Below are 16502 nucleotides of genomic sequence, written 5' to 3'. Positions count from 1 at the left end.
GATTATCTTAATTACAAAGCACAATTTCCTTAATAGCTACAAAACTGTAAGTTTGATCTGTGTGGAGATTGGTGACTATTATTATGTAATTAGTGATCATATTAATGGTGCGGTGTATTTAGATATAATTTGCATATGCAAATGAAATTTACCTGATAGAAATATGTGGCTCCACTAATGATTCTGAGCACTTAAAAATTAAATTACATTGGGAGATCTGGATCCTGAGCTGCTGTGCAGTGGCATGGCGGATATCCTCCTGCGGAAGAGCTTCTGGCTCCGCGGGGCCGCGGCGCCGTGGTCCGGCTGTCGGGAGGACGAGGAAACCTCCCCAGACCTCGGTGGTAGGTGCAGCCTCCTGCAGCTGCACAGCCTTCGCCCTTGCCGTGCTGCCACCCTCCCCTGCGCTGAAGGCCTCAGCTTTGGCTCCTTGTCCAGGCTCTCCTGGCTAGATAAGTATTAAATCACTGGATGGCAGGAGCTCACGTCCTGTGCATCAGTGAGCTCCCGGGCAGAAGATGGGAGTCCCGTGTCCTTTGTAGCCGTGCTCGTGGTGACTCTCTGTTTCATTCACGCCTAGGGGTGCCTGTGGTACAGAGAACATCGTGCCTTCAGGACAGCTGATCCATCTTCTTTCCCTTGCTTTTATCGGAAGCAAAAAGCTGCCTGCATGTTTAAAAAAATGCTAGAGTCCTTTAAAACCAAACGATGTTAAAGAGGGGGTGCTGTGCACCCTCATCTCCCCAGGGAGCCCTGCGGGACAGATGTTGGTCGCCCACTGCACAGCTGGAGATTGCGCAGTGCTGGTGCTGGGCAGGATCGCAGCCCTCGCTGCATGTGTGAGCATCTGCCACTGCCCGGTGCCCTGGCCCTGGTCCAGAGCGGTGCTCAAGTCGGGGAGCCTGGTGCCCTCGCAGTGACAATCTCCCTGCCCCCGTTGTGCAAAATCACATCTCCATAGGTGTCTCAGCAGAGGAAAATCAAAGCTTCCAGGGCCAGATATTGTAACAAAATGCGGTGTGTTTCTTTAATATACCCTGTTCCTAACCTGCAGTACTGAAACGACTGAAGTGCAAAAAATACCAGTGCTGGAAGGAAGCAGCCGTTGCCCAACAAGATGTTTCTCTCATCAAGAGGGAGAAATTTACAGCCGCCGGCCAGGGAACACTGCAGCTATTGTGGGTGCTTCCTGAGATGCTTTTTGCAACTGCTTGCTCCAGCCCGAGTCCTGCCTGCCTGCGCCTCCCTGCCTCTCTGCGGCAGACAGACATTACATGTTTAATGACTTCCAAGGAGTCTGTCTGTCATTACAGCTAGAGCTGAAAGTAATTGAAAAGCGTCTGTGTTTCTCTTCAGCGCGGCGGCCCGTGCGCGGAGGCTGGAGGAGTGAGTACCTCCGCTTCGCCTCCCTGTCCTCGAGCGGGACCTGCCCCAGCTCTGCCGCAGCCCCGCACAAGTGCCCTGTTTTGTATCTGCTCTGGTCTAATTAATTAAGGGTTGTTGCTTGGAAGTAGCACATGCTTAGGTGTGATCTTTGAAGTTTAGTGTGGTGCGGAGACTTCAAAGGGGACATTTTATTAAAAAATAATAAAATCAAGAGCTCCTAAACACTTGCAATTTGAAGAGCTTGTTTGAAGTCTCTCCATGTTCTCTGGTGCTGATACAGCCGCAGAGCTGAGGTACTACTTAGCCATCACCATGCAGTACTTAACCTTCACTTTATTTAAAAAAGAAAATAATCAAAACCAGGAGTATTTTCTCAAGTGTTTTCGTGGCTTGATCTAGCCGTAGAGAGCTAATTGTGCCGTGTCGTGAGCTATGCAGGAAACGGAGAAAATCAAGGCTGACAATCAAATTAGCAAAAATGAAAATTTAGTCCAGGTCTGTTTTTTTAATCAAAGTCGTTTCAAGGCGAACAGGAAAGCTGTAAACCTTTCCCATGGTGGAGGTTTCCCTGCACAGCCCGGGAGGCCCCTGCTCTCCCGCTCACCGCGCCGAGCATGGTGCGGTTCGGTGCTGCTGCTCTCCCGCTGCCTGGCCCAGGCCTGGACGCCGGGCACGGGGCCGCGACGGTCCCAGCCAGGCTGCGCTTCTGCTTCCTCGCTCCCCCGCGACGCTTCCCTGGTGCGAGCTGCGGCTCCCTCCAGGCTCTGCAGGACCCGCAGCTGCCCCTGGAGCTGGGCGCGGCGCTCCGGGGCCGTCCCGTGAGCTCGGGCTTGTGCCTCGGTCCGGTGGAGCTGAGCAAGGGGAGAGGCGGCAGGCTGAGCCTGCGCCCCTGCCCACGGGCCGGCCAGGGCTGCTGGAGCGTGCGGGTGTGCGGGCAGAGCCCGTGCAGCGCTGCCAGCCGAGCCTGCGGCGCCGATCGCTGGAGCAGAGCGTAGGACCGTCGTGGCCGCTCTGGTCTCCTCTCATCAGCACGTTCGACTAACAAGCGGCCGCGCAGGGCCGGCAACCCGCTGATCCCCTCCGCACAGCCGGTGGCGGCGGCCTCTGTGGGAACAGCACAGATGGCGAGCCCGAGCGACAGCGTAAACCGCAATATGTCTTGGAGACGCCGCCGGGCTGCGGCTGGTTTGTCGCGTCGTGGCGGTCTGCTGGGCTGGGGGCTGCTCTGCGTTCCCCTGCCCCTCGTCCGAGGGGTCCCTTGCGGTGGGGCTGCTCTGGGTAAGCCGAAGAGGCACTGGAGAGGAGCCAGAGGAAACAGAGTCAATGTCTGAATATTTGAGTACTTTTCTTTATTAAATAAAGAAGTGTGTGCATTTTGGGGGCGGTGTCTGCAGCCGGGGAGCGCAGCCTGGGGCGGTCGCAGCATTCCCGATTGCAGCCGGCTTGGCAGGAGCTCGCGGGAGGGTTTGCTTTTGTTTTCCCCCTGAGGTTTCGCTATCGTTAGTGATTTGGAAATGCAGAGTGGTGGTGCTCCATCTGGGACGCCGTGCACGGTAGCACAGAGAGCACACACACATGTTTACTATTCAGACTGCTATTTAAATTATTGTGTACAGAAATACAGAAGTAGGAGGCTTAGCTGTACATTATGGAGACCGCGGTTTATTTTGAGAAGCTTGCATCCTTCCCTTGATGCGTTGCAGACTGTTGTAAAACATTTTTTCCCTACTTCTGAATGCCTTCCCCCTGTAGTGAGATCACGTATCGCGCCTGGGTTCACGCAGGCGTGCTGCGTGCGGGTGTCGAGGCTCCAGTGTGCAGAGCTCACACCAGGGCGCTCGGCGGGAAGCGGAGAGGCGCGAACGGGAGCCAGAGCTGTGTGTGTGCTGAGCGCGAGGCCCCTCAGCGCGGCTGGGGTGGGCGGGCAGGGGCTGGGAGGGGGCGCGAAGGCGGGGGTGTCCTGGTCCCTGCCTGGCCAGCCTGCCCTGGCCGGCGCAGGGCTGTCCCGCCGGCTCCCAGGGCTGGTGAGCCGGCCCAGGTGGCAGCGCGAGTCCTGGCGCGTTGGCCGGAGCGGCCCCGCTGGGCAGGCGGGCGTTGGGCCCACAGCCTGCCTGCCCTGCGAGGGCGTGGGAGGTCCCTGTCCTGCTCCTCCGAACGCCGTCAGCCTGGCGCCGTCAGCCCGCGTTCACAGTCGCAGTTGCGGGGAGTAGGTGTTCCCCGACAGACAGCCGCGTCCACCCGCTGTGGGGTGACGCCATGGCCGAGTCACGGCCTCACCCACGCCGGGCACCGCTTCTGATGGCAGGAGCTGTCCCTTGCCCCCGTCGGCCGGAGGGACAGGACTGCGCGTGGGCTGCGCTTCCTCGCTGACGTGGAAATGGCGTTCGAAGGGTCCTCCCTGAGCTGGGGTGCCCTCTCGCCCGCGCGAGGCTGGGCTGCGTGCTGGGGGCGCAGCAAGCTCTTCTGCTGGGTGCCCTTGGTGTCCACGCAGAACAGGGGCTCGCGTGTCCCCCCACCTTCCCTCGGCGGGTGCCTGCAGCCGCCCGGCCCGAGCGCTGCCATGCCTGCGCTCTCCGCCAGCCCCCTGGCTCTTACCCGCTTCCAAGTTCCTCTGGTGTCATTTAGCTGAAAATTAAGTTTTCTCTAAGCAGGTGAGCTTTGCTGGTTTTATGGTATTGCTGTACGCTGGTTTATGAGGTATTCATCTTAGTAAAACATAAACTTTCTGCTAGCATTTCAGGTCTGGGGAAAATCTGAAGACTTTTGCAGTATTACAGAAAGCTCTTTCTAAAATCTAAGATCATTTACATTTTAAAGGTGGCAATAGTGCATTCAGGGTCGGGGTTTTTTTGTTGGTTCGGATTAGCAATGCTTAGTTTTCAAATTCACACAGGAAAATGTTTTGCCAAGGATTTATTTATTTAAATATTTTTAATATGAGCAGTTGAAAATTCAAGTGTAAAAGGCCATGCAAAAATAGCAATAAAGAAATCTCAAGCTATAAAAGCTTATGGTGAGAATTTAAATGCAGAAACAGCTGTTATTTCCTTGAGATCTGAGGTATATAAACTCTTCCGTGGCTGTGCATCCCCACAATAGTGGTGTGAAGAATTAGAGCTCACTGCAGTGTGCAAACTGAACCCACCAAGCACTGAGGCAGCTATTCATCTATACCCAGGAGCTAAATATGACAATGTTAGCATTTTTCATTTCCCTGACGTTACCATTAATAAAGCAATGATCCAAAAGAAGCTTTGCTGAGTCTGTTCTTTATGCTTCCATCACTCACGACTAGATAATTTCACACAGGATCGTTTTTAAATTAAATGACGATAAAAGCGCTCTGCTGTCCTGTGTTCGCTAGTTCATAGAAGTCTATCAAGTCATTAATGTGTCATGACAAACTGCTAGTTGGATACAAGAGTAATTAATTATTTGCATAAATAACAGGTTGAACTTCGTGCTTTGAACCACAGTGACATATGCATCACATCATGGACATCTTAGAACCTCTTGCAGAGAGTTCATGGGAGGGGTGAAAGCTGAGCCAGGCGTGTGTGCAGTCGCATCCTCACGCGCCTCGAACGGTCAGGAGCTTGGCTTGAGTTTTGATGCTTTTTGTGTTCCCAAGTTCTTCGTTAATGGCTGTTTCAAGAAAGCATCTGATCATTGGAGATTTCAGTGAACAATTATACAGATTTTCATAATCACCATTAATCACCACATATTTTTCAAGATAATTACAGCAATTATTATTTAGATTCCTCTTTTATGTGCGCATTGTAGAAAAGAACAAGTGCTTATTACGCTGGGTAGTGTAGAGAACTATGGTCTGAAGTTCTTTGTCATCCAGAAACTCATTATGTTAGCTGATGCTGCCTGTGAAAGTTCGTCAGCATGTTTAAATTAGGGTAGCATTGGCAGGTCTGATTATTTAAATCTGGTAGCTTTGCTAAAAATATAGTTATTCAAGAAAGATGAATTACTAATTTGACAACTGAGATTTAGTTGGAGTCTACAGCACAGAAGGCAGCATCTATCGTGTGCTTAGAGGAGGGTGACAGTACTTTTTCAGATTAAAGAGAGAATTTCTAAGCGAGCTAACAAGTTGTATTTATAGAGCAGAGTTTTGTGGCCTGCCCTTTAAAGGCTGAGAGTAAGCCTTAATAAATTATAATGAAGAAGTAGCCACTGTTTGAAAGTTGGTTGTGTTTTTCGGTGGTCCTGCGCTGACTGAGGGGGTGGCTCTGGTGCCCTGTCGGGTGCCCAGCTCCGTGGAGGGGCCCAGCCTCCTCCCGGCTGCTGTTGGGGACTCATGGGGACACCGTCCTTCAGGGTTTGGTTTTAGGAGCGGAGTTCTGGCCGCTGGCTCCTCTCAACCCCTTCCTAATAGCAGTGGCTGGGGGTGTGACCCCCTAGGGAGGAGCTGCTCCTGGGAGACAGCAAACAGCCCCTGAAAACATTTTCTTCCTGAAATCCCGTTTTATTTTGGTCCATTCTGGGGAGAAACGCGCAGGCAGCTCCCTAGTCTGTTGCAGATGCTGTGGGTGTAGCTGCCTGGGAATCACCTGCTGCCTCCTGGGTTCAGCCCCTCGGTGCCGGGCGCCGTCCTCCAGCGGGTGAGGCTGTGCGGGCCAGCGGCGATGGCACGTGCAGGGCTGGGAGCCGCGACCGCCTGCGGGCTGCGGCTCCTCGGGAGGTGCTGGCAGCGAGCGTGTTCCCACTGGCCCTGCCGCTGGCCCCGCTCGGAGCGGCGCAGAGCAAGAGCAGCTTTGCCTGGCCATGCGAGGAGGCTCTAAGCGAAACGTGCAAGGTGCAAACGTTTTATAGGTCTTTAAAAATATTTTAAAGTTACAGCCTTCTGAAGATGTTAAAACCTACGTGGGTCAATGCGTGAGCGTACTCATGCGGTGGTATGAGTGGTGGTAACGCTGTAAAAGTGGGGCCTTGCCCACGATTTTGTTCTGAATCAGTACATGTTGCCTTTGGGAAGAGAGCTGTACTTCAGCATTCTACAGCACCAGTTCCTTTCATCCTTTTGTGTTACTGTCTGCTGGTCTCAAACACAGTGCAAATCAACATTGAGGAGCATTGAATAGCTCTTGGCCAGACTAAAACAGGAGCTGTAGCTCCCGGCCAAAGCCTGGCTGGTAAGTCTTGATGCTGCCCATGAAAATGGTAACATCAGGCAGAATCGCAGCACACCGCTCTGCTCATCAGAGACTGCCAGGAACGCTTCAAAAGCAACAGGGGGGGGGGAAAAAAAAAGGAAAAAGGGAGGAATCAGAGGCTGATGCTGATGTTTATTTACATCACAACATCAGAACAAGGGACATGGAATTAAAAGCCTCCTACAGTTCTGGTTTCATTTAATTTTATTATGAAATAACTGGCTGCTGTAAACGGCACTTGCGTACTGTCTCACGGTGCAGAGCGGGAGCGATGGCGCCCGTGCCCAGCCCCCGGTGCTGGACACCCCAGCGGGCTGCGGCACAGCGGCGGGAGCTCTCTCCCGCCTGTTGCTGGAGGTGCCCGGCCCTGGAGGTCAGTTCCTGCAGTTGCCTCCTTCCCTCTTCTGCAAGTCTGGGTGAGGTGGTGTGCGGCAGGGGAGTGCTTTTAAGGGCTCACCCACATGAGCTCCGAGCGTGAGCTCGCACGTGCGCAGCCCCACCACCGCAGCATTGCTGCTCGTGCCGCGCTCTGCCTGTGAGACACAGAGAGATGGGCCCTGTGCAGAGAGAGGGTGTCTGCCGCAGCCGAGCACGTGCTGCCGGACCAGCGGATGGAGCCGGGGCTGCCTCGGGAGCAGCGCGCTGCAGAGCTGGGAGGGACCGGTGCTGCAGCCTGGCCTCCGGGGCGCGCTCGGCCCTGTCGCGGCAAGGGGCTGCGCGGCGGGCAGGGGTGCGCTGTGCCGAACCCCCCCCCGTAAATCAATGCAGACATGCATTGCTGCAGCTGGGGTTTTGTTCGAAGCAGCATGGTGCACGGGACCCGTGAAGGATGCTCCACACGTTGCGCGACACAGCCTTGCGCACAAGATGTAAAAGCTAATGTTAATGTGAGATGGTTCAGTGTTGTGGCGGAACAAACTGCCACGGCATTTGTTAATCTTGGGTTTGGATTTACACTCCTAAAAGGAAGGTGGGTGCCTTGCCCTTGAAGTCGTCGTGAATGTGAAAAAACCCTTCTTCGGCAGCAGTAGCTTTGGATCCCTCTGTTCCTGTGGCCAGTGCTGCGGGATGGTGGGCAGCACCTCCGAGGGCGAGGTGGGGTACACAGGGGTGTCCTTTCTCCGAAGCGTTTGCTTTGTTCAGGGCCATCGTTCAGCCGGGAAGCAAAGGCGAGGGACCAGCAGCCGCTCCCCACGCGTCTCGGGGAGGGGGTCCCCACCTTCTGCCTGCAGCCCCTTGCGCGCCCAAAGAGCTCCCACCTGCAGGCTGGGCCAGGGGCTCCTGGAGCCCAGCAAGCCGCGGGGCGAGGGGGCGAAGGCTGCCGCCCTCCCAGCGCTGGGGAGGCGGCCGGCTGTGGCAGCCTGCTGCTTTATTTCCCTAAAGTTTCCTGATTTGGTGGGTATTTAAATCCTCGTGACTTCTAGTGCCTGGCTGTGAAAAGAGCTATTGAACGAGTGTGTCGTTTTCCGATGTCTCCCTGTAACGTATTTTACCAGCAGCCTAGTGACGGCCTGACACGCCGGCTCCTGTGCACGCTCCTGCGCTTTGGGAGTGCAGCATTAATAACACACTTCCATGCATCATGCCATTTTTAAGCATGATCGTTATGATAAAGGGCATATACTTAATTACAGGCCTGCTTAATTACAGCTCTGTTGAAGCTCGTTTGTTTAGGAGAGTGCTAATTGCGCTGCTGAGCTTTTGGCACACCCTGCTTTCATCTGCTGCTTTGCTCTGCAGTTTTGAGCTCCAGGAGGGCTGGAGCGCGCAAGGACCGAAGGACGGATGGAGGCAGTCCGGCGGGGGCTGCCGGGGGAACGTGCATGCTCATCGCGGCTTATTCTTTAAATTGCTTTACAAAAGCCGGCGTGTGACTGATCAAAGCAGGTTTCTGTCGGGATAACAAATGCAGATGGTCTTTCAGGTTCAAAACTTCCTGGATTTGGTGATGCTGCTTTTCATCTGTTTCCTTTTGTTTCATGTAGTGCTGTGGCTGCCACATAACACCTCTCATAGTGAAATTACTCCAGTGGAGTTTTTTTTTTTAAGTCAAAAATATACAAAGCAAATGTAGAATGCTAAGTATTCTTAAATAACCTTTGTTAAATCACTGATGTGGTATGGATCACTGTTGTAGTTATGGTAGTTACAAACAGCAAGCAGAGAAACGCCGGGTTTGTGGGTGCAAACGCTTTGTGAAGGAAAACCCTGTCTGAGGATTACTTGAGGGCATTTCAGGGCTTACATTTGCTCTAGTTTGAAGTTCTTATTTCCTTCAGAGATTAAATTTAAAGGCTTAAAATGTTAAAGGTGTAACTGAAATAAAGCGGGTGTATTTGGGGCTGCGCTCTGCCTTAGAAATGTGCCCTTTTCAGTCTGTGTGGAAGTTGCTGAGTTACACGTTTTAAAAATAAGTGTCTCCGTTGTACTGACACGTCTTGTGGGAGGTTTCTGTGAAGTTTCCGAGCTGGTGATAGCAAGACAGAAACACTGAACATCTTTGCACTGTCTAAGAAGGAATACACAAGACAATATAAAGGCAAACAGTCCTTTTAGTATCCTTAAGGTCGTGCTACAGAGAGAGCTTGGCCCAGCGACACGAGGCCGCGCAGTGTGCTGTCACGTCCTTGCGTCTGTCCTCATACTCCACTGGTTTCCATCCTCCAGATGTGGTTTGTGAGTGTTTGAGCTCCGCTGCTCACTGTGAGTTTGCACTGGCAGCAGCCAGGCCGGGGGGGTGCTTGGCCCCGGGTGTTTCCATTCTGCCCCGCTAGTACTACTTACTGCTCTGGGGAGGCCCACGTCACCTGAACCATGTATGTTCCTTTTCCTCTTGCTCCGACACCACCGAGCTCACTCGGGTGGCTCTGGGTGGTAGTGGTAAATAGACGTCTGTCCCCTTAAACTGTTTGTATTTGTTTTCGGTTTCAAATACTGTCCTGTTTTGGCAGCTGAACCGTACTGGAAGACTGAAAATTGAGACCATGAAACTGTATATGGATAGAGCAGGGAGGTTCATTGAATTCCTGATCTGGTAGGGACTAAGCCAGCTGTGTCTTGAACAGAGAGAAACCACTGGCAGGTTAGAGGGAGGAAAAGGCTGGCAATTACTTCTATGAGCTATTGATCACATATCAATGCCATGAATACTTGATCTGTCACTGGGAATGTGTGATGCTGCATGTCAGAAGTCAGCTGGAAATGTGACGTGTCTGCTTGTTTTGTCCCTTTCAGCAATGGATGGAGTGCCTTTTATGATTTCGGAGAAGTTTGCCTGCGCTCCTGAAGGGGTGAGTTGCCTTCGTTGTTCTCCCAGAGTCTGAAATTCATCTTTTTGTGGAGAGCAATCACAAAACATCCACACAAATTACCTGCTTCTGGGAGCTTTTCTTCCGTGGGGCCTAATATATACCCAGTGCTTGAGGTGGTCCAAGGTTGCACTTTTCTGTCAGGTGGGAATGGCTTTTGCCAGATCACTTCTAAAACTGAATCCTCCGGGGAGGTCAAGGTTTATCACCATCAAAATAGGAATGGCAATGGGACTCTCGGGTGCTGGAAGCATTTCTGATTTCTTAGCGTAGATTGTAAAGAAAGCTGCAAATGTACAGCTGTCATAGATTTAACCTGCTGTGGCATAGTGCAGTCAGCCTTATGGCTTTGCTTTTGCACGCCAGAAGTGCAAGGCAGTGGGAACGGCGCGGTGCTCGCCGGCCCTGGCGGCTGCCGCAGCTCGGCAGGCTGCCGCGAGGCTCCTGCAGCTCCATACCCTGTGCAGGCAGAGCCGGGCTGCGGCGTGTGGGCGAGGATCTTCCAGGTCTCCCAGAGCTTCTCAGTCTTGGTGGGCACTGGTGGTTGTGCAGGTAGAGCTCAGGCGGCTGCAGCTGGCTGGGGGTAGCAGGGTTGCCACAGCTGCACTGGCCGAAATCCGGTTTGGTGGGGAGCCTCGTGTTGACCAGTTCCAGCCTGTAAAAGTTTGCGGAGGCGGCTGTGCCCTAATGACGCCGCAGCTGGACCTCGGCTGGGTTCCAGGGAGCAGGAGCGGCGATGGAAGAATGATTGTAGGATTCCCATTGCCCTCTGGCATGGGAGATTATCTGAGCCAAAGTGTCTCAAGTGCAGCAGCAAAACAGACTGGGTTATTTTCACATACGGCACGTTTCTAAGCGAGTTCACTCCTCAGGCGGGGTCCTGCTCAGCGTGCCTGTGCTGCCGGCTGCACGGCTCCTGCCTGGCGAGCGGCGAGTCAGGAGGGCACCGTGTCCTGCCTGCTCGTGCCGAGCACTGCGGTGCCAGCGGAGGGTGCTGCCCGCGGCCTGGGCAGGGCAGGTTTGCTCACCCGAAACGCTCATCCCATTACCGGTTCCCTAATCCATCCAATCCTAAAATAATATCTCTTTAAAAATCAGTTTACAAGAAGCTGTTGCAGCAAACGCTGAGCCATCAGCTGTATCTGATTTTTCACATCCTGCTCCCGCTTTGTGCCTTCTTCTTCCTGCTGACACAACCTGCGTGTGCAGCCGGACACCGTTTTTCACAACCATTGCTTTCTGAAAGGGTTGTTTATAGGCCGTTATTCCCAGAAAGCTGGAGTCCCTGCTGCGAGGACAAATGCAGAGAGATTAGGTCGTGCTAATCTTCCCCTCGGATCCTTTAGACACCATTGCCACCATATGGTCAGTTTGGTCGGGGCTTCCCGCAGCCGATGCCGCTCACACCTACATGCTGCGGCCATACAAAATCCATAGGGTGTTACAAAGTGCGTGGCAGTAACAGCCGTCCTGCGGCAGGGAGGTGGCTAAAGATCTACCTGTGCAAAGCGACTCTGAGATGAGCGTCAGCTGTCCCTGCTTAGGGAGAAAGGCGTTAGAGCTGTTATCCCTAACCCACCTTCTGCTTCTTCACTCTTGGGGTAGGCTGAGAAACAGGATTATACGTGTGTTTACAGATGGTGCCTCTAAATCTCTGGTGATAGAGTATTTGCTGACTTCAAACAAAACAAAACCAAACCAAAAAAAACTAAATTTGACTTTTTTTTTCTTTCTTGCCAGATGCAGCCGGTTGATCTCTTGGGCATCACAATCAAAACCCTTGCAGAAATCGAAAAGGAGGTAGGTGCCCAGCCAGGCTCTAAGCACAAGTGCCATGAGACCTGTGTTCACTTTGTTGTAAGATACCTTCCCTTATGGAAAGGGCCTCTCTTACCTTTCCCGAGTCACTGCTGGCGGATAAAGTCAACGCAGAGTCAAACAGTAGGCTCAGAATTAGGGGCGTCCACTGTGGTCTGTGCTGGGGGAGGATGCTCTAAGTGTTGTACCTAATGGCAAAGTCTGCTGCCCTCTGTTTAATTCCAGATGTCTAGAAAGACATCTATTTAACCTTTCGTTCTCATTTATTAACAAAACATGTTACAAGCAGGGTGCTGTTTGTGTTAGGTTGCCTCTTGCATCTCAGGGAAGCAAAAGAACTTGATTAAGCAATGTCAGGTAAACTACTTCATCATTTTTCAGTTTAATGGTGCTGGTAACTTGTTACCAGGTAAAACAGGCTGCACTTTCAGTGAGCTTGAGTATTCCAGGAGCTCAGGGAGGAGACGTCCATCAAACCAAGGATGGTCTTGTGTTCCCGAGGGAGTGTTTTGGCACATGTGTGACTTGGGCTGCACGGTGCTGAGGAGCCACCTGCCCTGCAAGGTCTGCCTCTCAGCTGAAGTTTCGGGCCAGGAGGGAAACAGTCTCAACAGCACGTGCTTCTTTGGGCACCGTCGGTCACAAACATCTCTTGTGCCAGCCAGCTGGGTTAAAGGCAAAGTGTAAGAAGATGGCGTAGCAAAACCTCCAGACTCCTCATGGCTTCTCTACTTTTTGATTCCAGTTGTGAGTCCAGTTTCCTAAATCCATCCTGTTCTGCCTGGAAGTTTTGTCTGAGTGTGGAAAGAAGGTAGTTGCTTCTCAGGGCTTTGGGGGCACCCGGCGGGCTGGGGCAGCAGTGACGGTGGCTCTGAAGATACTGCCCGGCGGGGCAATCGCTGGCAGAAGCACCCGCTGCCTTGGGCACCGGGGTCCTGCCGTGCGGCACTCGCCCTGCTTCTGTTGGGGGCTGCCTGCATCTGTCACGAGGGCACCATGCGCTGGGAGCCAGGGGTGCTCGCGGCCGGTGGCCCCTACACGCTCCTGCCTCCTTCCCCCAGCTCTCGCCAGGAGCTGGCTGCGGGGCAGCGCGTCCCTTCTGCTGGAGAAGCGAAGTGGCGTTGGATTGTTGCTGCAGCCCTCTGCGTGTCACCTGGTGCGGGGAGAGGTCTCGGCAGCTCGGGGTGCTGCCTGGAGGGGTGGGCTGTGCAGCCCTCCCCATGAAGGCCTGCAGAGTGTGGGGACACCGGCACCAGCTGTTCGTGTGGCCTTGGAGGAAAGGTTGATACCTGCTGGCTCTCCCCACACCCTCCTGTTCCATTACAGGCTGTATGCATTTCAGAGTAATGAAAAGTATAATTATGCAGCCCATATTCCTTGATGAAGCATCTTGTCTGCACGTAGATAGCTACGCATATAAATATTGTGAATTTCTGCGTGGCTTTATTTCCCTTGCAAGCAATAGCACCATTACAGCAAATCTTCTGGATTTCCAAAGCAGTGAGAACATTTTCCCTGGAGCTAGATGCCTTGCAAAAAATATTCCCAAAGAATTCCAAGAGTTATTGTTCTCTGTCACCACATTTGCAGATGTACGCGCCCATCCTCCGGGCTGTGAGGCAAGCCAAAGAAAGGACTTCACCCTTTCAGGAAAACTGATGAAAACAGGCGCAAACCCTGTGCTGCGCACTCAGGCTGCACCTGAAGTCAGCAGCTCATTGCACCAGGACTGCACGGCCGTGCCCTGAGGAGCGCGTGAAGAAGTGGTGCGTGAGGAGGCGGTGGAGTTTAAGCTGAGGGCGCCGTTTGCCCACAGCTGTTTTGGTGGACGTAGGGTGGAGAGGAGCAGAGCCCGGCTGCGCGGCGGCTGGCTCTGCCTGCGGGGTGCAGGGCGTTTGTCTCCGCCGGTCCTGCCTGTCGCGGGCAGGGGAACGTCACCAAGCGGGCGTCGGGGCAGGCGAGGCGGCCTCCATGCGGCGCAGAGCGGCGCAGGCGGCACCGGCGGCACCGGGACCCTTCGCGCTCCGGCCGCGGGTGCCACGTGGCCGCCAGCAGCACCGCCAGCCGTCGGGCTGCCGTGGGCCTCCCGCGCGCAGGGCGCTGGTGGCGGCCGCCCCGTCTTTGTTTTAGCTTGGCGTTGGGCGAAAAGTCTGGAGAGAGTCTAATTAGTAAAGTGAGCATCTAATATTAATCATTCCTTTTAAACTGACAAGGAAGGCAGTTCATTTAACCACTTAATTGCTACAAGTTTTCATGGGCTGCTCTTTGCAAATATATTTAATGAAGAAGTTGTAAATCTAAGAGAGCTTAAAATTTTAATTTTATACAGAAATATTTTTCCTTGTTCTCATGTTTGTAGTCAATCCTCCAGAGTGTAGTCACATGAAATGTTCTTTAAATGAACATATTTGCTAACTGGCATGATTTCAGTTTTTAAAACATTGGTTCCAGCAATTAGGCATTTTTTTCAGTTCCCAAATGACTAGAGAAATTCGTCTTGATTATAATTGCTCTTAGCCACGCATATCTAATTTGTGTCTTTTTAAGTGTTAATTAGTAAACAGTTTGAGCTGACATCTTTATGTGTTTGTGTGTTGAAAAATGAGGCTTATTGCTTATTTAGCTTGGGGCTGGTACTGCTAGCTGTGACATCATGACATTGAGGTAAAATTAATGAAGACATGTTTGCCGATTAAAAGGCAGGCTGGAGGAAGATGACTCCTTGACGCAGCCCCTCGCAGAGTTTACCCGAGGTGCGGGGCAGCGGCTGCGCGGGGCTTTGTAGGCTCGTTCGGGGGAGCTGGGGGGGCCGCCGGGGCCGCCGCCGGGAGCGCGGGGGGGGGGGCGGGGGGGGCCGCGCCGCGGTCCCCGGGCGCCCTCTGGCGGCCCCGCGCCGCCGCGCACCGGGCCCGGGTCCCCCCGCTCGGGTCCCCCCCGCGCCGCCCGGGACACGCGCCCCGCGGGGCGGAGGAGCTGGGGTCGGCCCGCAGGGTGCCGGCTCCCTCTTCCCGGGAGGAGCCGGTGCTCTGGCAGCTTGGCACCTCGGCGGTGACGGCTGCGGGACACCAGTGCCTCCCTGGCAGGGCTGCGGGATGCTGGTGCCTCCCTGGCAGGGCTGCGGGATGCTGGTGGCCTCACTGGCAGGGCTGCGGGATGCTGGTGGCCTCACTGGCAGGGCTGCGGGATGCTGGTGCCTCACTGGCAGGGCTGCGGGATGCTGGTGCCTCACTGGCAGGGCTGCGGGATGCTGGTGCCTCACTGGCAGGGCTGCGGGATGCTGGTGCCTCACTGGCAGGGCTGCGGGATGCTGGTGGCCTCACTGGCAGGGCTGCGGGATGCTGGTGGCCTCACTGGCACGGCTGTGTGATGCCGGTGCCTCGCTGGCAGGGCTGCGGGATGCTGGTGGCCTCACTGGCAGGGCTGCGGGATGCTGGTGCCTCGCTGGCAGGGCTGCGGGATGCTGGTGGCCTCACTGGCAGGGCTGCAGGATGCTGGTGCCTCGCTGGCAGGGCTGCGGGATGCTGATACCTCGCTGGTAGGGCTGCTGGACACCAGTGCCTCCCTGGCACGGCTGAGAGATGCTGGTGCCTCCCTGGCAGGGCTGCGGGATGCCAGTGCCTCCCTGGCACGGCTGCGGGATGCTGGTGCCTCGCTGGTAGGGCTGCGGGATGCTGGTGGCCTCACTGGCAGGGCTGTGTGATGCCGGTGCCTCCGTGGCACGGCTGCAGGATGCTGGTGCCTCGCTGGTAGGGCTGCGGGATGCTGGTGGCCTCACTGGCAGGGCTGCGGGATGCTGGTGGCCTCACTGGCAGGGCTGCGGGATGCTGGTGGCCTCACTGGCAGGGCTGCGGGATGCTGGTGGCCTCACTGGCAGGGCTGCAGGATGCCAGTGCCTCCCTGGCACGGCTGCGGGATGCTGGTGGCCTCACTGGCAGGGCTGTGTGATGCCGGTGCCTCCCTGGCACGGCTGCAGGATGCTGGTGCCTCGCTGGTAGGGCTGCGGGATGCTGGTGGCCTCACTGGCAGGGCTGCGGGATGCTGGTGCCTCCCTGGCACGGCTGCGGGATGCCAGTGCCTCGCTGACAGGGCTGCCGGCTGTGCTGGCCTTGGACGGGGAGGAGGTTTCGGTGTTGGAGCAGGGAAGGCCAAGCCCCTGTCTGCCAGGAGCCAGCTGGCGGAGCAGGTCCGCTCGCCTCTCCACAAGAATCATGTCACCCTCGCACAGTGCCAAGGGTCTTTGGTGGTGTGGACGAGACTGCGGCAGCCCTGGCACAGCCAGCCCATCCGGCACTGCGGCTCCATCCCCACACACGCAGCCAGTGTCAGGCACCGGCGAAGCTGCTGGGTTTCTGGTGCCGCCTCCTTGGCGGTGTGTCCTGCTGGCGGTGCTGGCGAGGAGTGGTGGCAAACGGGCCTGGCCCACGGGAACAGGAGACGTCTTTGGTGACATCCTGGGAGCCACAAACAGGACACTGGGGGATGTGGGGCAGGTCGGTCCCTGTCCAGAGCCAATACAGTGGGTGTGCCGGGGCCCTGTGCCCCAGCAGCCCCGCTGCATCGCTCCGCTTTGGCCACACACCCACGATGGGACAGCCACCGCAGCCCCAGCCTCTCCTGGGGGTGCCATGGCATGCGTCCGGGGTGGCCTGGGGCTGTCGGGGTGCGGCCCATGGCGTGCCACGAGATGGCACTGCTACGGCGCACTGCACACGCGCCGCGGCGCCCAGGCCCGCACGGCTGCGGCTGGCCGGCAGCGGGGATGTCCCTCAGCTGCAGGGTCGTCCCTCGGGCTGCAGCAGCACCCAGCCAGCTGCAGTGA

The 16502-nt window shown here is 55.3% G+C and overlaps 1 protein-coding gene across 13 annotated transcripts in view; it reads left to right on the top strand.

Moving 5' to 3' along the window:
• Positions 1-16502, top strand: part of MVB12B (multivesicular body subunit 12B) — an 83285-nt gene that overhangs the window by 55313 nt on the left and 11470 nt on the right. For 12 of the 13 annotated variants that reach the window (XR_010375658.1, XM_064468822.1, XM_064468824.1 and 9 more), the window contains 2 exons: positions 9792-9847; positions 11606-11665. Coding sequence is in view for 12 of the 13 variants with exons in the window: in XM_064468822.1 (XP_064324892.1) it covers positions 9792-9847; positions 11606-11665 (116 nt within the window). In the remaining variant the exon portion in view is untranslated. Of the gene's footprint in view, positions 1-9791; positions 9848-11605; positions 11666-13273; positions 14488-16502 lie in introns of those variants that run through there. The other variant, XM_064468821.1, reaches the window with a different exon arrangement.

The sequence above is a fragment of the Phalacrocorax carbo genome, chromosome 18 (genome assembly GCF_963921805.1).
Source record: "Phalacrocorax carbo chromosome 18, bPhaCar2.1, whole genome shotgun sequence".
Lineage (NCBI taxonomy): Eukaryota > Metazoa > Chordata > Aves > Suliformes > Phalacrocoracidae > Phalacrocorax > Phalacrocorax carbo.
This window is presented reverse-complemented; position numbering and strand designations above follow the sequence as displayed.